General features: G+C 27.8%; 1 protein-coding gene across 1 annotated transcript in view; it reads right to left on the reverse strand.

The window, feature by feature from the left end:
* Positions 1-20,406, reverse strand: part of LOC129965432 (caskin-2-like) — a 173,268-nt gene extending 152,862 nt beyond the window's left edge. The window contains exon 1 of the mRNA XM_056079292.1: positions 20,254-20,406. Coding sequence (XP_055935267.1) covers positions 20,254-20,272 — 19 coding nt within the window. The 5' untranslated portion in view covers positions 20,273-20,406. The remainder of the gene's footprint in view (positions 1-20,253) is intronic.
* Between the last annotated feature and the right edge of the window lie 240 nt (positions 20,407-20,646).

The raw sequence follows: 20,646 nt of genomic DNA on the forward strand, positions 1-20,646 counted from the left end.
GAATCTGAAACAAACAACAAAATCTAATTATGAAGACTAATTATAAACATTCTTTTTTTTTTTTTTTTTTTTTTTTTTTGTAGACCTTCAAATGCGAAATGAACTTTTAAGTTATACCACATTAAATTTATTTTTTTATATTGTTATTTGTTTAATTTTTCACTGCCAAACGAGTGCTATGATAATTAGTTTGACCAATACGAATCTCGAAACCGTGTTGACTTCCAAGAGCTATTCGTTATTTCCATAGCTATTCTAGAAACTTAGTCCTGGAAAGAGATCAAATCCAAAATGAAAGAAGATCATTTTAAAATTTCTTTATACTAGACAATAACACTTCGAGCTTCGTAAAGCTGATTTTTTTAAAAAAATCCTCCTTGGATAAAATAAATTCAATCGTTTAAAAATAATACAATCGTTTGTAAAAACAAATTCAATCATTTTTAAAACATGTCGAACTTTATTTATACGATAATCTATAATAGAGTAAAATAATTCAATACTGCAATAGTAAAAGATAAATACATTTAGTCAGAGGAAAAACATGGGATGTTGTAGAAAATAGATCGACTTCCAATTTACAAATATCGCAGAAAAAGCACTTGATGGTTTTACCTACTGAAAGCCGATTGAGCTTTGCGTTCTTTTTCAGAATTTTCAAAAGCAAACGATTTTTCTTTTTGATGAACTTCTTCAAATGATTTTTCTTTTCGATTGAACTTTTCAAAGTCATGATGTAAGCTGACTATTTACATTACGATTTTGAATCTCCTACTGAAGCACGTAGAAACTAAATAAGTAACAATCAATAAATAAAAGAAAAAGAGACATCTATCGAAATTTAGATTTTCAGAAATAAATTCTGTCATAAATTTATTTAAACGGAAACAGCAGATGCATTGTTGCAAAATTACAGAACTGTAACCGGTCGTGAAATGGCATTAATTCATGTTCATAAGTAACTGAAATGAAGAGGATGTAAAATGAGAAGAGAGAAAAGTCTTCAATCATTGTACTTCATCACCTTTTTTTGAAATTGTTCCTGTTTTTTCAACATTCTCATACTAATAATACATTCTTATAACTGCTGCTTGCAAATAGTCGTCCAGAACTACAAATTATACTCTTTTCAATTGGATATTCCATTCCAAATGACTTTTCATCCAAGAAAATAGTGAAAACTTGCATTACACCAGACAGATGGATATCAAGAAACTATATGGTAAAAAACAAACCGCAAAACGAATATAAAATCATACCACAACAGGTAACAGCAAGGTCGATTCCAATAGGATGAAGGTTGAGGAGCGTCTTCCACCACCGGAAGACGTCATAAAACCTCGGTTCTTCACCACCCACGTCCCGAACTTAGGCAATACACCCTCGTAGCGTGTTTTTAATAGGAAAACATAACAAGGAAGGTCGACTGCAGAGAAGTCAAAGCAAGATTCGTGCGGTTTCAAAACCAGATTCTGAAGATTCCAATCTGTCTCAGAAAGAATTCGTTAAAGAAGTAACTGCTGTGGTCTAAAAACTCTCAGCGTGATAGTTTCACACTTTCCGACTACTCATTTCATTCATGTCTTGATAAAGGAGGAAAAAAGTTGAGGTAAAGGCAATAAAAGATTTTTTTTTTAAAATTTATATACACATATATAAAGAGATGTTACATTTTGTTTACTTTCTGGTGTACGAAGAATGGAGAAAAATATTGCAATCTCAAAAGATTTGGACTCGAACAATTTCGACGAATTCCCTCGCTTTAGACATCCGCGATTCGAAGAAATACATTTTTGCAATTACACCTGTCTGTTCCTAGACACGATAACACTAAAACGCTTCTCGCTAGAAGTACAAAATTTGGTATTTAATATTTACAATGTAATGTGTGTATAATATTTACAATGTAAAATGTGTAGATTTCTATCAAATTTTGATTGTAATTCGTTCAGAGAATGTTTGCCAGCCCACCTATCAGGATATGTTAACACAGCAAGTACAAAATGAAGAGAGCTAGTTAGATAAAATTTGGTACACAAAGTTAACATTTAAAGTGTAGAATTCGTAATCAAATCCATCAAGGGGTTGATAGTTTGTCTATCTATACTTTTGACAGCATATAAAAACAAAAACCCATAAATGCAATGAATTAAACATATAAAATTCGCCATGTGATATTGTTATTACAATTGAAATTTTTTTGTCAAATTTTTGCTCCAATCCGTTAAAAAAAGGCATCAAAAATGCATATTCTGTGTTCTGGTTCTTGTACGCAAACAGCAAACCAGGAATTAATTGCCAAAGATAGTTCGCTAACAGTTCCTTTCGTAAATTTTCCTCGCCAATAGCATGCGATTAATAATACACAGGTACGGTTATTAGAGATTATATGAGAAAGTTTCAGAGAGATCACTACTGATGGTTAAAAAAAGGGATATCTATTTTTTTAATAGAATAATTATTTAAAAAAGGAAATTATCAAAGATTTTTAAACATAAAAAATACAAACACCAGAATTTGTTATGATTATTTAATTTAAGTCATGCATTAAAATCTTTAAAATTATTTTTCTTTGTAAGGTTTCTAACAGTGATGTCGTTGCAAAAAAAGTGGCCGGAAAGTTGGCCTCTAATACCTGTTTCAGTGTATAAAGGTAAATTTTAAAGCATTTGTCGCTTTTTGAGTTTCAACATAAAAAACAGGCAAAAGAATTATTTTCTACACCAGACGTCAATGATCTTAGTTTATATGACTAATAATTATGATGGGGCGAGAAAATCAACTTTTGTTCCGAATTCCACTTACCCTCGCTACGCCACAAGAACTTTATTATTAATAATTAAATTAAACTTATAGTATTTAATAGTAACAGTAGTAATAGTAAACTAATAGTATAGCTAACTTATTCAGTTGCGAAAATTTTTAAGATGAATTATATTAACTAACAGAATGTAATAACAAAATTAATTATATAAAAAAGCATAATCTAGTAAGGATAATTTATATTAAAATTACCTGTAATTATTTTAAAATAACAAAATAATAATTTGTGCAATAAATTTCATAAGACATTCATAATTTTGAAACAATTCAATGTTATAATGAAATAAAATATCCGTCGATTAATAAAGAATTTTCATGAATTTCTACATAATATATTAGTTCATTGTAGTAAGTTTCTTTTCTCTTGGATAGAAAAATATTATGCATCTTCATTTGTAGAATAAAAGCCATTTAAAAAAAAAAAAGATTTTTGTCGAAAGTAAAAAGAATCTGAAATTTCCGGCATTTCAGCAGCTTATTAATTCACAATACACAGCACCTCTCAACTAAAAATAAATAAACTAGCAACAATTTAAGTACGAAGAAAAATCAAAATGTCGACCTACTTTTCCTCATAATGGACTTTTGGCAGCAAACCAAACAGTTAAAATATTACAGTTGTCCCTTCCGAATTTAAAATATAAAAGACATAACTAAGAATCTCTGTTCCGTCTCCATTTTATTTTCCTTTTTCAGCACATTTTCGCATCGAACAACTCATGCCTATTTTCGAACTTACCTATCACTGAATATTCTATATAACTCGCCGCAAGATTCACAATACCTCCAGCATGACATCATAGAATTACTTGTATAACAAGTACTTCCGTCAACTCATTTTATTCACGGGTGCTGCAATCGTGAACGCGAGGAGAATGAAATGAATGAACCTGAATGAAATTCTCCAATGACCTGTTGAAGAGGGTGAAGGGAGACCAAGGTGTAAGGGCGTGAGACGACAAAAAGTGCTAAAGATTATGTTTCACATCTTATCAACTGCTCTAAAAGATTTTTTTTTTTAACGCTACATTCGACAAAAAGAAATCTTGAGAAATCTTAGAAGCGACGAATCTGGATCCCAGTTCTTTTTTTTGGTGTTCCAGCGTGCGACACTTTTGATGAACTTCAGGAAATTAAGGTCAAATACAGCGAGAATAAAAAGTTCAAAAAGTTCAAGTACTTACTGGCGCAAGGAGTGCCAGAAAAATTGGGACAGTAATTATATAGCGAATTTGTGAGTTAATTTGATATTTCCCAAGGCTATATTTCCCAGATATTATGAACTCTGATACAATAAATGTATTATTCTATATGTTGCCTCCAAAATTACATATATAAATGTAGTATTATGTAAAATTATAGCCACCTTTGGTGACCAGCTAGTTCGCTGGGAATACTAGTTGTGTTTAATTTCAATTAAATTTCTCATGAATCACTCGATGTAAAGCTCTCTTTAATAAAATATTTATAAGCATCAAGTCGTCACGGATATTGAAACCATGTCATGATAATATTCTTAGAATTAGTCAGTTCATTGCATACATGAACCTTTTTAATGGAGTCTAGTTCCATGATATCATCATAATACCATTAAAAACTTAAGAGTATGTGTTATCTTTTTCAAACTGCGCATTGTCTTTTGTTATAATGTAATTTCACTTCCTGATTCTGAAAGTGCACAAATAGCTAAAATTATCAGATTTTTTTTCCTTAGCTTTTAACAACGAAAAAAAAACCCTCTTCAGTCAAATATTTGATAAAACAACAAAAACATTTTGATTTTCATTGCTATATTAAAATCTGTGTTGAATATTGAACAAAAATATCCCAAAAAATTATTAAACTCAAAAAAAATGAGTAAAGAAATTGATGGCAGTAAAAATAAATAAATATACACAAGTATATTTTATATTGTAATGAAAGTTAGCAAAATATATATATATATATATATATATATATATATATATATATATATATATATATATATATATATATATACAATACTTAACTGCAAAGAATACAGAAACTTCGCATTTTTCCACAGAAATGCTTTGAATGTTAATAATTTTTGAAAAGAAATAATTCACTAAAAGTAAATTTAATTTAGCCGAATATAAGGCAGATAAAAAAATAGAAAGAAACGTTTCTCAATAATTTAAAAATCGTTTGAAAATCATTACATAATTTTTTTTAATTATTATTTAGACAGAAAAAGGCAAATATATGGTATTTTCTTAAATGGTTGACAAACATCAATAATCTTATTGCCTAGAAGAACAGATAAATAGGAATAAAATACAATAAAAGTTAAAATTTTCATTATATTTATTTCATTCTCGTCGAAACTTTAAAAGTTTAATAAAAATATTAATAAGAAAATACCTGATTCATAATTCTATAGAGTTTTCTTATTTCATTCTCTTTCTTTATTATTAACCAAAAATTATTATTTTCGCAATTCAAAGATTAGTCACATATGAAAAAGTTTTAGAAATACTGAAATAACTGATGACTCGCACAAAAAAGAAATTCGACATCACAATAACAGAAATATGAATTTAAGCTGTTAATTCAAAAATATAGAATTATAATCCCTTAAGTAGTCTAATGAAATATACTAAAATTTTAGATTTTGTGAATTCACAAAACAGATATCTCAAATAAAACAAATTCATTTCTTAGATTCGATAAATTTGAAACAAAATTCTATAAATAATATTATTGTATATTTAAACACATTAAATCAATCTTCCACAGAAAAAAAAATTTAATAGAATTCAATGTGACCATAATTTTGCACTTATTTTTATTATTACATCGAACTAATTAGATTTATCGTTTCCGTAATGTTCAGAAACAAGTCCTTCCTTACAAAGGTTATTTTCAATTTAAATAATAATACATTAATAATTTCTTAAATGACAGTATAGATTTTAAACTTGAATAAATATATTCTGTTCCAAACACCAATTTCGAGTATTTCGGTTCTATTCCCGACACTTTCATTCCACAACAAACGACCAAACGATTTTATTTAGTCAAAAAAATCGTCAAATAAAATCAGAATGTAAACAACTATCTCAACAAGGTTTCATCAACTCATGTCAGCAGAATTACACAAAGGAATGATTCCATGAAGCAATCCGATGAGGAAAACACGTCATTAGAAAATGAAGTGACGTTTTTCCTAGTTATTTAATCCGCATGACCCAGCTTTCCTATGGATTGATGCAACAGGTCCAACACCGCATCCCATAACTAACGAAAATCATTCTTTATTTTGGGCGATTTCGTGGAAACTCTTTAAGCAGATTTCATCCTTTTAGCTAATGCTTATTTATTTCCTTTAAACCTCATAATTAAAAGTTGGGCTGGATAAGTACGGCTTTCATATTAATATTTTAGGATTTCACATTAATAACTTACGGGCTCACAGCTTCTTAGCATTAGAGATACACATTTCCATTTCCATCCCTCCGTCTTATTAACTCTGGAATTTTAAATAATAAATTACAATGTACGTTTTTTTTATTCTTACTTGCCGCCTGTGGCGACCTACTGGTTCGTGGGGACTAATGGCTACTAAAAATTTTAAATAAATATTTTGTGACTTAAATACTTTCTCAGTCAAAATGTTTTTAAACTTTCACAGACATATAACTGATATTCTTTTAAAAACCTTACATCATTCTGTTCATTATAATAATTTTCTGTCAATATTTTTATACATCTAATCATGTCGCAGAAAAAGCAGCGACGTTAAAAATGTTTCATCATTGCTGGATTATAAAGTTTAAACATTTTTTCAAATTTTTTTTTAAAAGCATACTTTAAACTGAAACCAACTCAACATGGACAAATAAATCATCTTGATTATTAACTATTCGAAATAAAGGCAGGTTGCGACCGCTCTTGTAATACCTACCCATACTGACTATGACGTCAGAGACAGCGCCGTCTGACACCTTGTGGTTCTATGAATCAGTTCAGGTCAAGCGATGGCCTATGCTGCATAATTTGATCCGTGCTCTTATGTATATCTTAAAATTGTTCCAAAATTTTGTATGTAAATTGTCTGTGTGTAACGTAACCTTTAAATAAATAATTGTTACACTACTTCGGAATTTTTACTGAACCCCTTAACGACCCCACAAGGTTAAATATTAACAGAAATTATGAAAATCATTTGGAATTCTTATACAAGGATGAAAATATAGTTATAAAATATAATTAAAAACATATTAAAAAGTTTATTAAATCTAGACTAAACAATTATGTCTTAAAACGGTATTATTGAAGATATAATATTTTAGGTTTTGAAACGGCATATATAGCATTTTTGAACAATAATATTTTCAAAAGTTATTGCAGAAAAACGTCAAAATTTTACTTAATTTTCAATTAATTAAACTTTTAATTAAAATTTTTGTCCAATACTCACTTTTGTTGCACATTCTCATTTCTTAAAGAATATCTGTGCCAAGTTTGGTAGTTTTAAATTAAACGGGCTGGCCTGTGTAACGCCAACACATACACATATTCACTTTACAAAGTGGTCAGCGTATTTTTAAAAATAGCATTTTATTTTTTTATAAACAGGAAGCATCTGCCCTACATTTTGGTTTGAATAATTATTTTTCCAATTATTTTTTATTTTACAAGTTTTTATTTGCTCCAATAGAAAGCACATCTCCAGCCAAAAAAAAAAAATAATAATAACAATAACAGAAGAAATTTAGCGGAAGATGTAGAAAGCAATAGTTTGTAAAATGAAAGGAAAAAAATTAAACCACTGATCAATATTGTAAATTTCTTTTCTTTTATTTATTTCACAAAATTTACAAGTCTTGTCATGGTTAAATAATTTCAATACTAAATGATCAGCGTATTTAATATTAAAGATCCTGATCATCTAATAGCATAATAAGCGAAGCTTGATTAATGAATACCCTCTATGATCTATGTAGACATAGGCATGCAACACGGGAATGAGCTGTAATAAGGTCACTAACGTATTTAATGCAGCCATTATTGACACGGACACTGGTCTTCATATTTAACTGGAAATGGCTGAGATGTCAGGCCAGGAGTTATTAATTCCTTCGTGTCTTGAGCATCACATTAATTGTTAACTAATCACTGTTCCGAACAATGCTTGTCAACATATTACATAAGGACTATACATATTGTACACTCAAATTCTGGCCGAATCATTCAGCTAATTTCTAAATCGTTAGAGATGAACATATACAGTTGTTTACTTCCAGTTTAAAAAAATATCTAAATTCAGCAAACGAAATACATTTTATTTTATTTCAATCAAAAAATGCATTGCTGAAAAATTACGAGTACTAAATTTCTACATAATACCTCGAACCGATAACTTATATTCAGTAAAATATTCTGGATATATCAATTTTTTTTAAAGAATATTGTTCCACAATTCTGCGATTAAAACTGGCCAAATAATGAGGTTTCGAATATCACTTAGAATGATAATTTCTGAAAATCAACTTTAAAATGATTTCCGGCAATCAACTCAGAGCTTGACTGGTCAAAAATAAAGAAATTCAAAACCTCATAACTCAGTAAATTTTGGTCGCAGAAGAATACGGCTTTCATTTTATTTAAAATATTTAGTGTGTAAAGACTAAAACTAAAACTGACTGATGGTACTACGGAACCATAAAAAAAATTTGATTTCTTAATAACTTCAGTAATAATTATTTAAAAATTAGATATTGGTCCAGAAATTAGACAGTCTGCATCTAAATAAATCCCTTGTTGAGAAGATGCCTTGTATAAAATTGATATGCAAAGAAAAGAGACCAGAGATAATCAACTAAAATTACTTCACTTCCGAAAATCATTTATATGAACAATTATGAATTGCTTGTATCCAAGACCATATTTATTTGTGAAGAAGCACTTGAAAAGTGATTATTACCATCATTAAAAAATCTGATTTTCCATATTTAAAAGGATACTTCAAAGATAATAGTTCTAGATTTGTAATGCATTTAGTTGGATATTAAAGAAAGCAAATTGTTTACAATATAAAAATCGTCTTTCATACATAAAATGATATATATGATATCAGTTATAGGCATGTAAAAGACTACCATATGATTCACATAATTAATTCCTGTTTGTTATTTTTGTAAGTGTGGCACAAAATATGAATATTGTCTACAGAAATGTCATCTTGAAAAATGCTGCACAAATGATTCCATGAGAATTGATTTCTGTTGGCTATTTTTGTAAATTACTAACACAAGTTATTTTTCACAACATATACGTTTTAAAAAATTTTGATGCTTACCTAAACAAAATGTATAAAACTAATAAAACATAGTTACACAAAATATAAAGATTTCTATCTCATAACAATTCAGTATAGTTAAGAAAAAAGCAATTCTTTTAGAAATAAATCCAAATCAGCCTTCCTTTAATAAGTTTCAGAATTTATCTTCTTTATTACATCTAATTTTCAAGTCAATCAATTTGAGAGCATGATAAATAACTACACTGATTTTTATTAAAATACAATTAAAACATTCAGAAATTTAATTTTTGTTAGGGAAATTCCTGATGCACGCATAACTTTAGATAAAGCAGTCAAGTGTGTTTGCTTTTCCTCGTCGAATTTCGCTAATGACGTTCCAAAGAAAATGCCCATTACGTCAAACAATCAAATCACACTCGCACACATACATATACATTTTCACTGCCAATTTATTGCGATCCCAGCCTTCCTGAAAGCTTAAGGCCACTTCCATTACTTTTCGTTCTTCAAGCAATAAACGCAACATGCCGAGGAAAACATTTCCACACTAATAAAAATAAATAATCACACGATATAAGCTTGGAAAAATGTATCCAATGCGTACGATAAATAGCAAATTAACGCTCGCGCTCAGTAATAACTCGTCGCCTTCAACAAGCCATCGAAGAACTTTTAGCAGTACCTAATGCAGTTCCTCTCTGCCACCCCGAAAACGCATTACAACATTCGATGAACCCTTAATGCGACTGGAAAAGAGCTAGAGCTGTTTATTTTCATGAAAATGTGAACAGCATGGGAGTTCTCTGAGAGATGCGCTAATGACAAGCCAGCGGAGGTCCAGGAATTCCACGAGGGACTTCAAAATCGCTTTCCGAAAAGGAATGATGGTTTAAGAATTTTCGGTCCGCGCACTCTGAAATTTTCGAGAGTTGCAAAGTGATAGTAATGGTTTAGGAAGGAAATAAACAAACAAAAAAAAGATGGTTATTCTGAGCGTTGATAAAAGAAAATTAAATTCTAACAAAAACGCTCCCGAAAATTTTCCATCTCCCGTGAAAAAAATATACAGTTGAATTACATTCCAAAAATAACTGGTATTATTTTTGAACATTCTTTAGATGGTATGAGAAAAATATGAAAGGAAAAATTCCTATTCCCAGTAATTCTTTTTAACAAGCAATACTAATGCAATAATAATCTGTATTTAGATATTCTTTTAAGAATTCTTCAACTGGCATGAAAGATATTCAAAATTTCAATAAAAGTTACTTTTTGAACAATCAATATTAATGCAATAACAATCTGTATTTAGATATTCTTCTAAGAATTCTTCAATTGACACGAAACATATACAAAATTTCAATAAAAGTTATTTTTAGAGAACATTAAAATCAGTAATCATATCATTAAAAAGTAGTAATATTTTAATTTTATTAAATCAAATTATTCTAAAAATCAAAAATTATTGCCACTTGAATGACTTTTTTTAACTCTTAAACTCTGACAAATAATTTCTGCCTGTCGATTATTTAAAACATTTATTGCTTAATCATTGGAAAACTTTAGGAAATGAGCTAATATTAACCTAGATGAGAACGCCAACAAAAATTCTGAACACTTTTCTCAAACAAGAACAGCGTTTTAAAATTTTCCCGAGGAGTTATTCTACTACAAGGCTCTAAAAGATCAAAGCACGAGCAAAAGTTTCGGGCAGAGATAAAGGATCCTTGCATTGAGGGGTATTAAAGAGAATGATGTTTCTCAAAAGTTTTATCGCAGAAACCAATTACTTTTTAGCCAGGAAGTTTCTTCGGCGTTGTACTTTTTGAGATAAACAGACGATTGTTGTTAGAAAGTGGAGCATTTTGTGATAGGATAAATTTAGCATTTTAAATATGTTCAAAACTTGAAGTTATCTTACTGTCAGACTATATCAAAAGTAATTATAAAACATTTCTTATTTTTGTAATTTGTTGCTGTTAATTTAAATGGAGCAAACTTAAGGAAAATTATTTATAAAATATCACTTAGCTTTTGTTTCTGCATACAAAAATAATACGTTGTATAAGGATATAGTTTATAAAGGATATCTTTAAATATTTCAGAAAAAAGAAATTCTATTCTAAACCTTAAAGAAACATAACATACGATTAATGAAAATTAATGCATATTGTTGTATTTTTCAGCTCAGAATGTGTACTTTCATATGTATATAGTCGAATTTAAAGGGACAGTAAAAAACTGAAACGCGATTATGTATAAAAAAACGGAAAATATATCAGTCAGACCAAACCGTTCAAATATACCTTGTAGCCCATTTTTAGAAAACCTAGATGGTTAGAGTATCTATTATTAATTCAACCATCAGGGGGCACCACAGATTTGGGAATGAGATATTTCCTATATGGTGGTTGGTTCTGTTCTCTCCACCCTGGAGAGAACAGAAATGGCGTGGGTTCGATTATCCTCGACCGACGACGGAACGGGTTTCCTATGGGAGGGGTTTTAACCTTCCTATGGAGGGCCAGTAATAGCCCTTATGTTTCAACCATGGTTCCCGTCTTTGCTATCGCGATACAAAATTTGGTCGGAATAGTTAATTATGACCTATAACTAAAGTGAATGTTATAAAATAAAATATTTTCGAATTAATATCAAAATTAGTCCAAAATGTAATATTCCACATTTTCCCATGCTCAACTTCTTAACTTTGCCATTACATATTTCTTCAGGCAAAATACAGAATAATCAACATTTCATCAGAATATTAAAGTGACTTGTACACTAGAACTTCCTGGTTTGAGATTAACTGAAATTTGATTCATTTTTACATTCGATGAATTTGAAATTTTCGTATCTCGTAAACTATTTCATAACTTCATTTTCTAAAATCCCAATGCAAAGAATAATTTACAATAACTAATTATTTGAAAACTTACAAAATTAAAGGCCGCAAAACAAATTGCCTTTATCTTCTCTTTACAATAAAAAATATAAATATTTTTTCAATTAATCTACCAAAATTTCCTGCACCGAGCTTTATTTTTAATTATAATCATTTAGTAAATGAAATGCAGAGGTATTTTAAATTTCAAGAAATGTAATTCCATTCTCTTACAGATAAACGTAACTGAAACTTAAATGCTGCTTGCATATACCGTTTCAAAATTAAGTACTTCCGAAAGAAAAAAGAAAACAGTTTCGCGCTTGAGTTCAATCTCCGACTCGAGGGTTGTAGCAGACATCTAACTTTACAAATCATCAACTCGCGACGCTCTAATTACTAATTTAAATCAGAGCACTTGAAACAAGTACAAATTCAACACAAAGCCTTTTTCTAAACAAATATTCAGCAAAGTAAAATCTGGTGCCTCTTTTTAAACATCCTGTTAAGAGCCCACACGAATATGGGGCGAGTGAGTGTGTGTGTATGTTTGCAGAACACGCAGGTGGTTGAAGAAAACCGCAACCAATCGGATGTTGGGAAATGCTAATTTACAAACAAGCCTTGGTTACCGCGCCTGTTTGGTGAACTGAACGAGTATAGCAATATTTGCAAGAATCATGTTATTGAACGGATTGGATATTATCAATGAATAAATAGCATCTCATATTAAGTTAAATAAAAACAAAAATCATCAGTTTTTCCTACAAAGTTTGAGTAAATTAACCTCATTTAGATATTCATTATCAAATGATAAGCTAATTAATTTTCGATATTAGTCTTTTTAAAATAAAAATGAAGAAAATAAATCCTCAAGTTCAAAATTAATAAAACATATTTAAAGAGCACTCCAGCTACCCAGAAATAGACTAATTTAATTAATTAAAAATATTTTTTCAGTTGATTAATGTATATATCTACGAATGCCTGGCACAATTAAAAAAAACAATGAACCATATTAACTAAAATATGTGTTTATAAACTTAGGGTAAAATAGCTGAATCAGCAGTTATTATAACAAAAAAAAAATCAATTTACACCTAGAAAAAATTTAAAAATATATAATTCTTAACAAGCATAACTTGAAATTCAACAAAGTATTTTGAATAAAAAAATTAAATCTGCAATATGGGAAAAATATTATATAGTATTACAAAGACAGCGAAAAGAACTAAGATAGTTTAACTCCCATTTATTTATGCAAATAAAATTACCAAATGAATTTTTTTTATAATATATCATAATTAAAATTCATTAGATTAAACTGAAAAAGCGTAACATTACATCTCAGATTAAAATAAATCCAAACTATACGTGATTTAGGAACGGAAAAAATTGTTGTATTTCAACAGCTTCTCAACTGTTTTGTAATATAAGGAGAGAGAAAAAGAACCCATGATTATAAATAATATATATATATTTTTAATTGTTTCTATTACTTTTCTTAATTAATTAGAGATCAAATAAATTTTGTGTTCAGAATTTTATAAAAAAATCAAAGTTGTACATTTAAAGAAAGACGGTTCCTTTTGTTTCAAATAATTCGCTAAAATTTTATATTATAATTGCATGCATGGGAATGTTGTTTATTAAAATCTCGTTAATTTGATTACTCAATGCCAAGATTTAAAAATACTGATAAGGGAAAGATAAAGGTAATATTCATTAAGTAAGTTAATAATATGCTCAACATTTTTCAGTGCACATCATCGTGCATTTACAAGCTTTCTAATGGAAAATCAGTTTTTTCATTACGTTATGAACCATTCCGACATGTATGCGGTGTTGAAAAAATGAAGTTATACGTAAAGCTCTTAAAATATTTATATAATAATGGAATAAGGAAGTCTGAACTCGAGCATAATTCAAATCACACCAGAACAACAGCAAATAATTCTTGAATGGGTCTCTGTAGACCACACATTTTTAATATTTCAAATGTCAATCGAAACTTAGAACATTTCTTATTTTCTAATTGCCATCATTATTTTTTAAACAATTCATGAAAATGCTGATATAATACAGGATTTTGACTAATATAAGCAAACTAGAAAATATTTCATTATTTAATTTCTTTGGCTTGTTTAATTTTAAAAATTAAGTACGTTCATAGCTATTATTCATATAACCCACCTCATGCAAACAATTTTGAATACATTTTGCAGGGAAATGCATTTTAATAATTTAATAAACATATTATTTACATCTATTAAATAGCATTCGAATTAGGTATTTTCAATGAGGTTTTGAATCATAATAACGAGTTTCAGATGATTCATCTATCTTAAAAGTTATTACACCAAATTAATTAGGATTCATTATTCACGTAAATGTAAAGCAAACTCATAATTAATGCAGGCGATTAATTAAATAAGTGAAAGCAGTTCAAGGCTACCTACATAAGGTCGCAATTGCATGAACAAAAATGCTAAAATACAGCAATAAACTGCATTAATTAAAATTACAGTAATTGGTTAATATTAAATTCAATATTAATAATAGTCTTCTTAATACAGAAACAAATGCTGATTTTCTTATTTAAATAAAAATATTTTTAAATCCGTTTTTAAAAGGAAAAATATTTAAATTTTTGTAGTAAAATTCATTTATAAATCTTGAAATGATTAACATATCTCTTCGGCATGCTTTACTATCGTTATTTTGTAAATATAAGGTTCATTTTTTTCACCAAACTGACATATTTTTTTTAAAAAAATACGATTTCAAATGAATATAAAAAATAACATTTAATAAATCTACGAGAAAATTATTTGAATTCCACTGATTCTGAAATATATTATGCATTCAGAAATCAAGATGTCAAAGCCCTTTATTTACATTCATATTCCCCAAAAAATACAGAAAAGGAATATGGAATTTTAAGAAACACAATGAATGGCATAAATACATGGGGAATAAAATTCATAGTTCGTGACAAACATTTGGTGATTCATAAATTATTTATATTTGTTCATGACATTTTCTATAAATGTAAATATATAATTCCACAGAAGAAACTCAAACAAACGAGAATATTCCAGAAACTCAAGAAGTTATTAGAAAAATATTTCTGTGGTTGTTATTTTTATGAAAAAATAAATTCTAATGCAACTTAAATGAATACAAAACTTGAAGGCTGAATATTTAAATTTTCTTCCATTTAATTCTTTCAAAGAACACAAAAATTTCATGAAGTATATTCATATTAATTCAGTATCGCAATTTCATAATAAATTTTTCGTTTAAAATTGATTTCAAAATCGTCTGAAAAAAAAAGAAACGAAAGTAAACATTTTGAAATAAGTTAATGCAAATATTTAGATTTAAATTTGAAGATTTTTTAGCATTCTTTTAATTAGAAGTAACATTTTATACTTTAATATATTGCAATAACATATTCGTGTTGTAAAATGAAAAAAATACTCGCTTTCAATTATAAATGCCACGACCTGGATCTAAAATTTAAAATTTATACTCTACAGTCCCGAAATTAATATTTAGACCGTTAATATAATGTAGATTTCGCGACAAAGATACTTATAATATTATTTTTAGACACCTAACTGAAACTGGAAATTAGAAATCACTTAATAACTTTTAGTTGAATAAGTTAATTTCTAGCAGGAAAATCAACTGAAACCGCTTGATTCTGGATTAGGTGAATTTTGAAGGATCTTGAACAGGAAAACTTTTAATTCTTTAACGAGGGAGGGTAATCAGCTTTTTGTTATGATGGTGTCCTCGTAAGAGAATGGTCATTCAAAATAAGTACTCGCGATTACTAGTCGCGAAGGTAAACTTCTACGACCTAATTAACTTTTCCATGTTATTACGGGAAACAAACCACAGCACACAAAATAAATGAATAATTCTGAATGCTAGTACTAAATTGTTTCTTTGTTAAATGAGGATGATCTTAAAAATTTAGGTTCGAACAGAAATAAAAGAATAATAACTCAAACTGATCTTTAAGAGCATGTTATTCTATCAAATAGATAAGCAATTTGTTAATTTATAAAATAAAACTTTCCCGTTAATTATTATAAAATGTAAACATTAATAAACATTTTAAAACAATAGGATAAATAGAAAAAGTAGTAATTTTCTTTACATATCAGGCAGGAAAAAAAATATTTTAATTAGACAGTACAATTTTGAGAAAAAATCAGTAAAATCATTTTCTAAATTTGGTTTTGCAACAAAGAATTTATTTCAAGATTATAATTGAAAATGGCGTGACCGATTTTGCGTAAAGTAATCCCATATTTTTTAAACACTTACTTCAAATGCACAAAAAACAATGAATAGCTTCATTATCAAGAACAAAAAATAATATATATTAAATTTAATAAAATGTAGATTTTTTATTTTTTCAAAATTTTATTAACTACAACCAAAACGGGAAGTCAATCCAAATATTACATTTTTTGCGCCAAGTTCTATGATCGAATTTGTCTTAAACTTTTAATATAAAATTAATTATTGAGAAGGAAATACAATTGAAGTACCGTTAACATGTTTTTTTTCATTTATACGTCATCACGTTCTGAATAATTCGTATAACCATTGGATTGATAAAGAAATCAGTTTCTATAAAGGAAATAGTGTTAAGTTTGGAGTTATTTCTAGAAGGATGTAAATTGTGATTCAGACATTCTGACTTCAGAATTAATAGAATATAAATTGTAATTTTTCGTGATAATTTTTGCAATGATGAAAACATTATTTTCTTTTCTTTAAATAAACAAAAGAATAAACTGAAAAATTTCAAATTTATTTTCAAATTGCTGCAGCATTACATATATTATCAAAACAACACAAGGAATAATATTCAATGAACTGATTCGATTGATAATGTTGCAACTAATATTCATATACAATTTATACGCACATAAATTTATAATATAAAAACCATAACTAATACATAAGATTGCCAATAAAAGTAAGATTTTTCTTATTTCATAATAAATGTTTCATTTTAAAATTTAGTTATTATTTCAGTTCCATTTAGTAATATATTTTAATAAAATCTTTAAAATTTTTAAATTATTATTTTAAAATGAATTTATCTTAATAGCTTTATAACCGTACTAATGTTACACTTTGTTTACAAAGAGTAATATTTTGTTTATATAAAGAAAAGATTTAACACTTTAAAAAAATATGTCCGTTAAGTCGATTTATGATCTATAGTTTATTTTTACCATTAAAAGTTTTTCTTTAACAAAAAAAAAAAAAACTATTTCACTTGGTCAAAAATTTGACTAACATGTACAGAAGAAATAATAATAAATTCTAAATTCATACGCGGAATAAACAGGGAAATCATCAGATATGATTTCATCAGAAAACGCAGTTAATTTTACCAGGAAAGCACTTCAAATATCTGCCTAATTCAGCGGAAAAGTAAATGGGGTAAACCAAGAGAAAGCAAATTTGCTCATTCAACTTTTTAAGCCAAAGAGCCGACGTATAGCACATAAACACTTTATCAAAAAGCTTTTAATTTTACGAGAATCTGAAATAGAAAGATAGCGGTATTGATTTAATGTTTCATTAAAACAAACAAAAAAAGGGTCTGATACGTAAATTACTTTACGATAAATCTACTGGAAAGGAATAGCGCGGAGATGATCATGATAAGAACATTCGATTTCCGAAAGTTCGAAAGAAAAAAAAATAGAATCATCTGCCTGCTTCGTGTAGCGGAATTGATTTCGAAAGATATTTTGGAATTTCCAATCCGTCTATCATTATCTGAAATTTAGATTCATGACAAAGCAAGATGGGGTAATGTAATTCCTATGTATCAGACAAGTAAAAAATAGAACGCGGAACTGCAGCCTTTTTATTTTTTTATAAAATTAACCAAAGTGACACAAAAGAACAATGTACAATTACACGCATCTTTTTGACGGATATGAAATACGTTGGGCAACTAATGACTAGTTTAAACTTCATTAAAATATTTTAATAGGAAATTCCACTCTTGTTGTGATATGATTTTAAGATAAACAAGAAAACGTCTGTTTGAAGTCTCAAGGAAACATAGATAAGTGTGAAATAAAATAAACAACTCACTACCAGATAAATATTACAGTTAATTGCTTTATTTGTGTTGCTCCATTAAAAACGAATCCGAATTCTTCGCTACTACTACTAAAGAACAGGAATGTCAAATATTTATATAAATGTTTGGAAATTATTTAAAGAAAAGAGGCATTTACTGCAGTCAGAAAGTAACACACAACACTCTAATGCTTAGAAAATTAATATTATATAAAATTAAAAAATATTTTAACAGAGAATACCATTTTAAAGGCATTATATCAGAACTGTAATCACAGGAAAAAATAAATGAATAATAATAGGGATAAATATTATATACATTTAAAAATTAAGAGAATTAAAATTAAAATTAAGAAATAATAAAAAAATTTCTTAAAGGCTGTTGTTGGCAAATACTTTTTTTTACCAAAAAGAGAAATACAGACAAAATATAAAACAAAGATTAGATAAATTTAGTTATTTATTAATACATTTGAATTTCTTGGATAAAAATATAAACGCATTGCTCAAATAATGTTGTTCATATTTTCTCAAAAATAAGGTTTGTGATTAAATTACTATTATTATTTAATTAAAGCTTGAAATATTTTACGCATTTAAAAGATCATATTTTAATATATAAATACCGAAAAAATTCACCAGGCATCATATATTATATTTTATTTATATTTTTGCGAAACAGAAGTAAAATAACACAACAACTATTAATGTGGAATTTTGCCATATTTTTATCCATTTGAATAAGTCTGAATTTAATTTTACATTTGTTCAATATATCAATATTAACAGTTCAGAGACCTGCAAAATAAGTAATTCAGAGCTGTGAAAAGTAATTCACAATGAAGGCTAATAACTATTACACAATTTTTACTCAGTGGAAATAAAAAAAATTGGCATAACTGACGTCCGATATATGATATTTATTTTTTAGCCATTGTCATGTATGATTTCAGAACAGAAATAAAGCACTAATATTTTATCTTTCAAGATACGTATTGGCGTTACTCTGCCTCATATTACTACATCATATCAATCAAATAAAATTTTAAAATAGTTCTAATTTTTTTATTTATTTCGGATATTCAAAGCAAAATAAATCTTCAAACAGACTACTTTAAAAGGCAACATTTCTCATGTTAAAGTTCACGAAACACATATGAAAATAATAGTTAATGTGATAAAATAAATAATGCAAAAAGAAATTAAGATTTTAAAAAAATTGGCATAAATGTCAACATTAAACTCGATTAAGAGTAGGAAAGACGTTGCTTTGGAAGTAACCTTTTCCAAATATGTTTTAAACTTAAGTTCAAAATGAAATTGATGTTTTCATCCGTTTATTAATTCAACAAAATTTAAGTTCGCATAAATTATTTTCTAGAATTTTTTTTTATAATAATGGTAATTGTTTTTAAAATCCTATTTAGCTTAAAATTTTATGTAAAAAAATACATCAAAATTAGCATCAAAATATTTTTTTAAACATTTTTTTGACTATTTTATCTTAATAAATATAATTTATTTTTAAAATACTACAGTCGAATAATTACTTAAACATATCATTAACTTAAAGATAAAATCTCCGATATTATCACAAGGTTGTTTCATTTTATACAAACTATTTGTAAATATATTTTTTTAAATTTTGTATGAAACATTTGAAGTTGTAAACAAATAAAGTAGAAATTAATTTGTATATCTTTAAAAGAAACTTTAGTAACTCTTGGAGTATATGATTCCAAGTTCTTGTTGTTTAATAGCATATAGTTCGACATAAATGAAACTGAAAGGTAATTAGACAGAAACGTGATTAAACTACCTGCCAAGCAGAGGTCAAACACGCCCAAAACACCTGGCCGATTATGCCGGTCTTTCATAAGAAAAAATAAGACAAAAATTTTTTTAAAAATCTCCCACATAGGTAGTTTAATTCCAGATGAAAACCCACTTCTGCATGTGAGAATTTTTTTAACTAAGAACTCTCAGAACAAATCTGTCTTTCAAAGAATTAATAAGAAATCATCAACTTCTATATCAAAACAAACGAATAACAGACGAAGTCGTTGAAAACAAAACTTTCACTCTTCAGTAACTGTCGCATTCGAACACAAGAAAAAGTAACTTTTCTTACCTAATAGTTTCCGAGGCATGGTTAATAATTTATAATCCTTTATGAATTTATAACAGGTATCCTTTTTTAAATTTGGTCCACACACATTATAACAAGAAAAAGCGCCATCGCACAATCGCCGACTGCGAACACTTCAATCATCTAACTTCAGTATGTTTTTCGAAGGTAGTTGTTCGGCTACTCAGGTTTGCGGTAGTAGGGTTGCAACATGTAATCTTTTCTTTCCCACATTTGGCAACTTAGCGCTTTCGTTTAAGTGTTTTGTAGCTTATGATTCTTACATAATCTAGAAAGTTTTAGAAGTTAGAAAAAAATATTAACGTTTCAAATGAAAATGATTCAAAAGTTATTACTCTTGATACGTTTCTACCTTTTTATGGTTTTATTTTAGCA

This window comes from Argiope bruennichi, chromosome 4 (assembly GCF_947563725.1).
Source record: "Argiope bruennichi chromosome 4, qqArgBrue1.1, whole genome shotgun sequence".
In the NCBI taxonomy this organism is placed as follows: domain Eukaryota; kingdom Metazoa; phylum Arthropoda; class Arachnida; order Araneae; family Araneidae; genus Argiope; species Argiope bruennichi.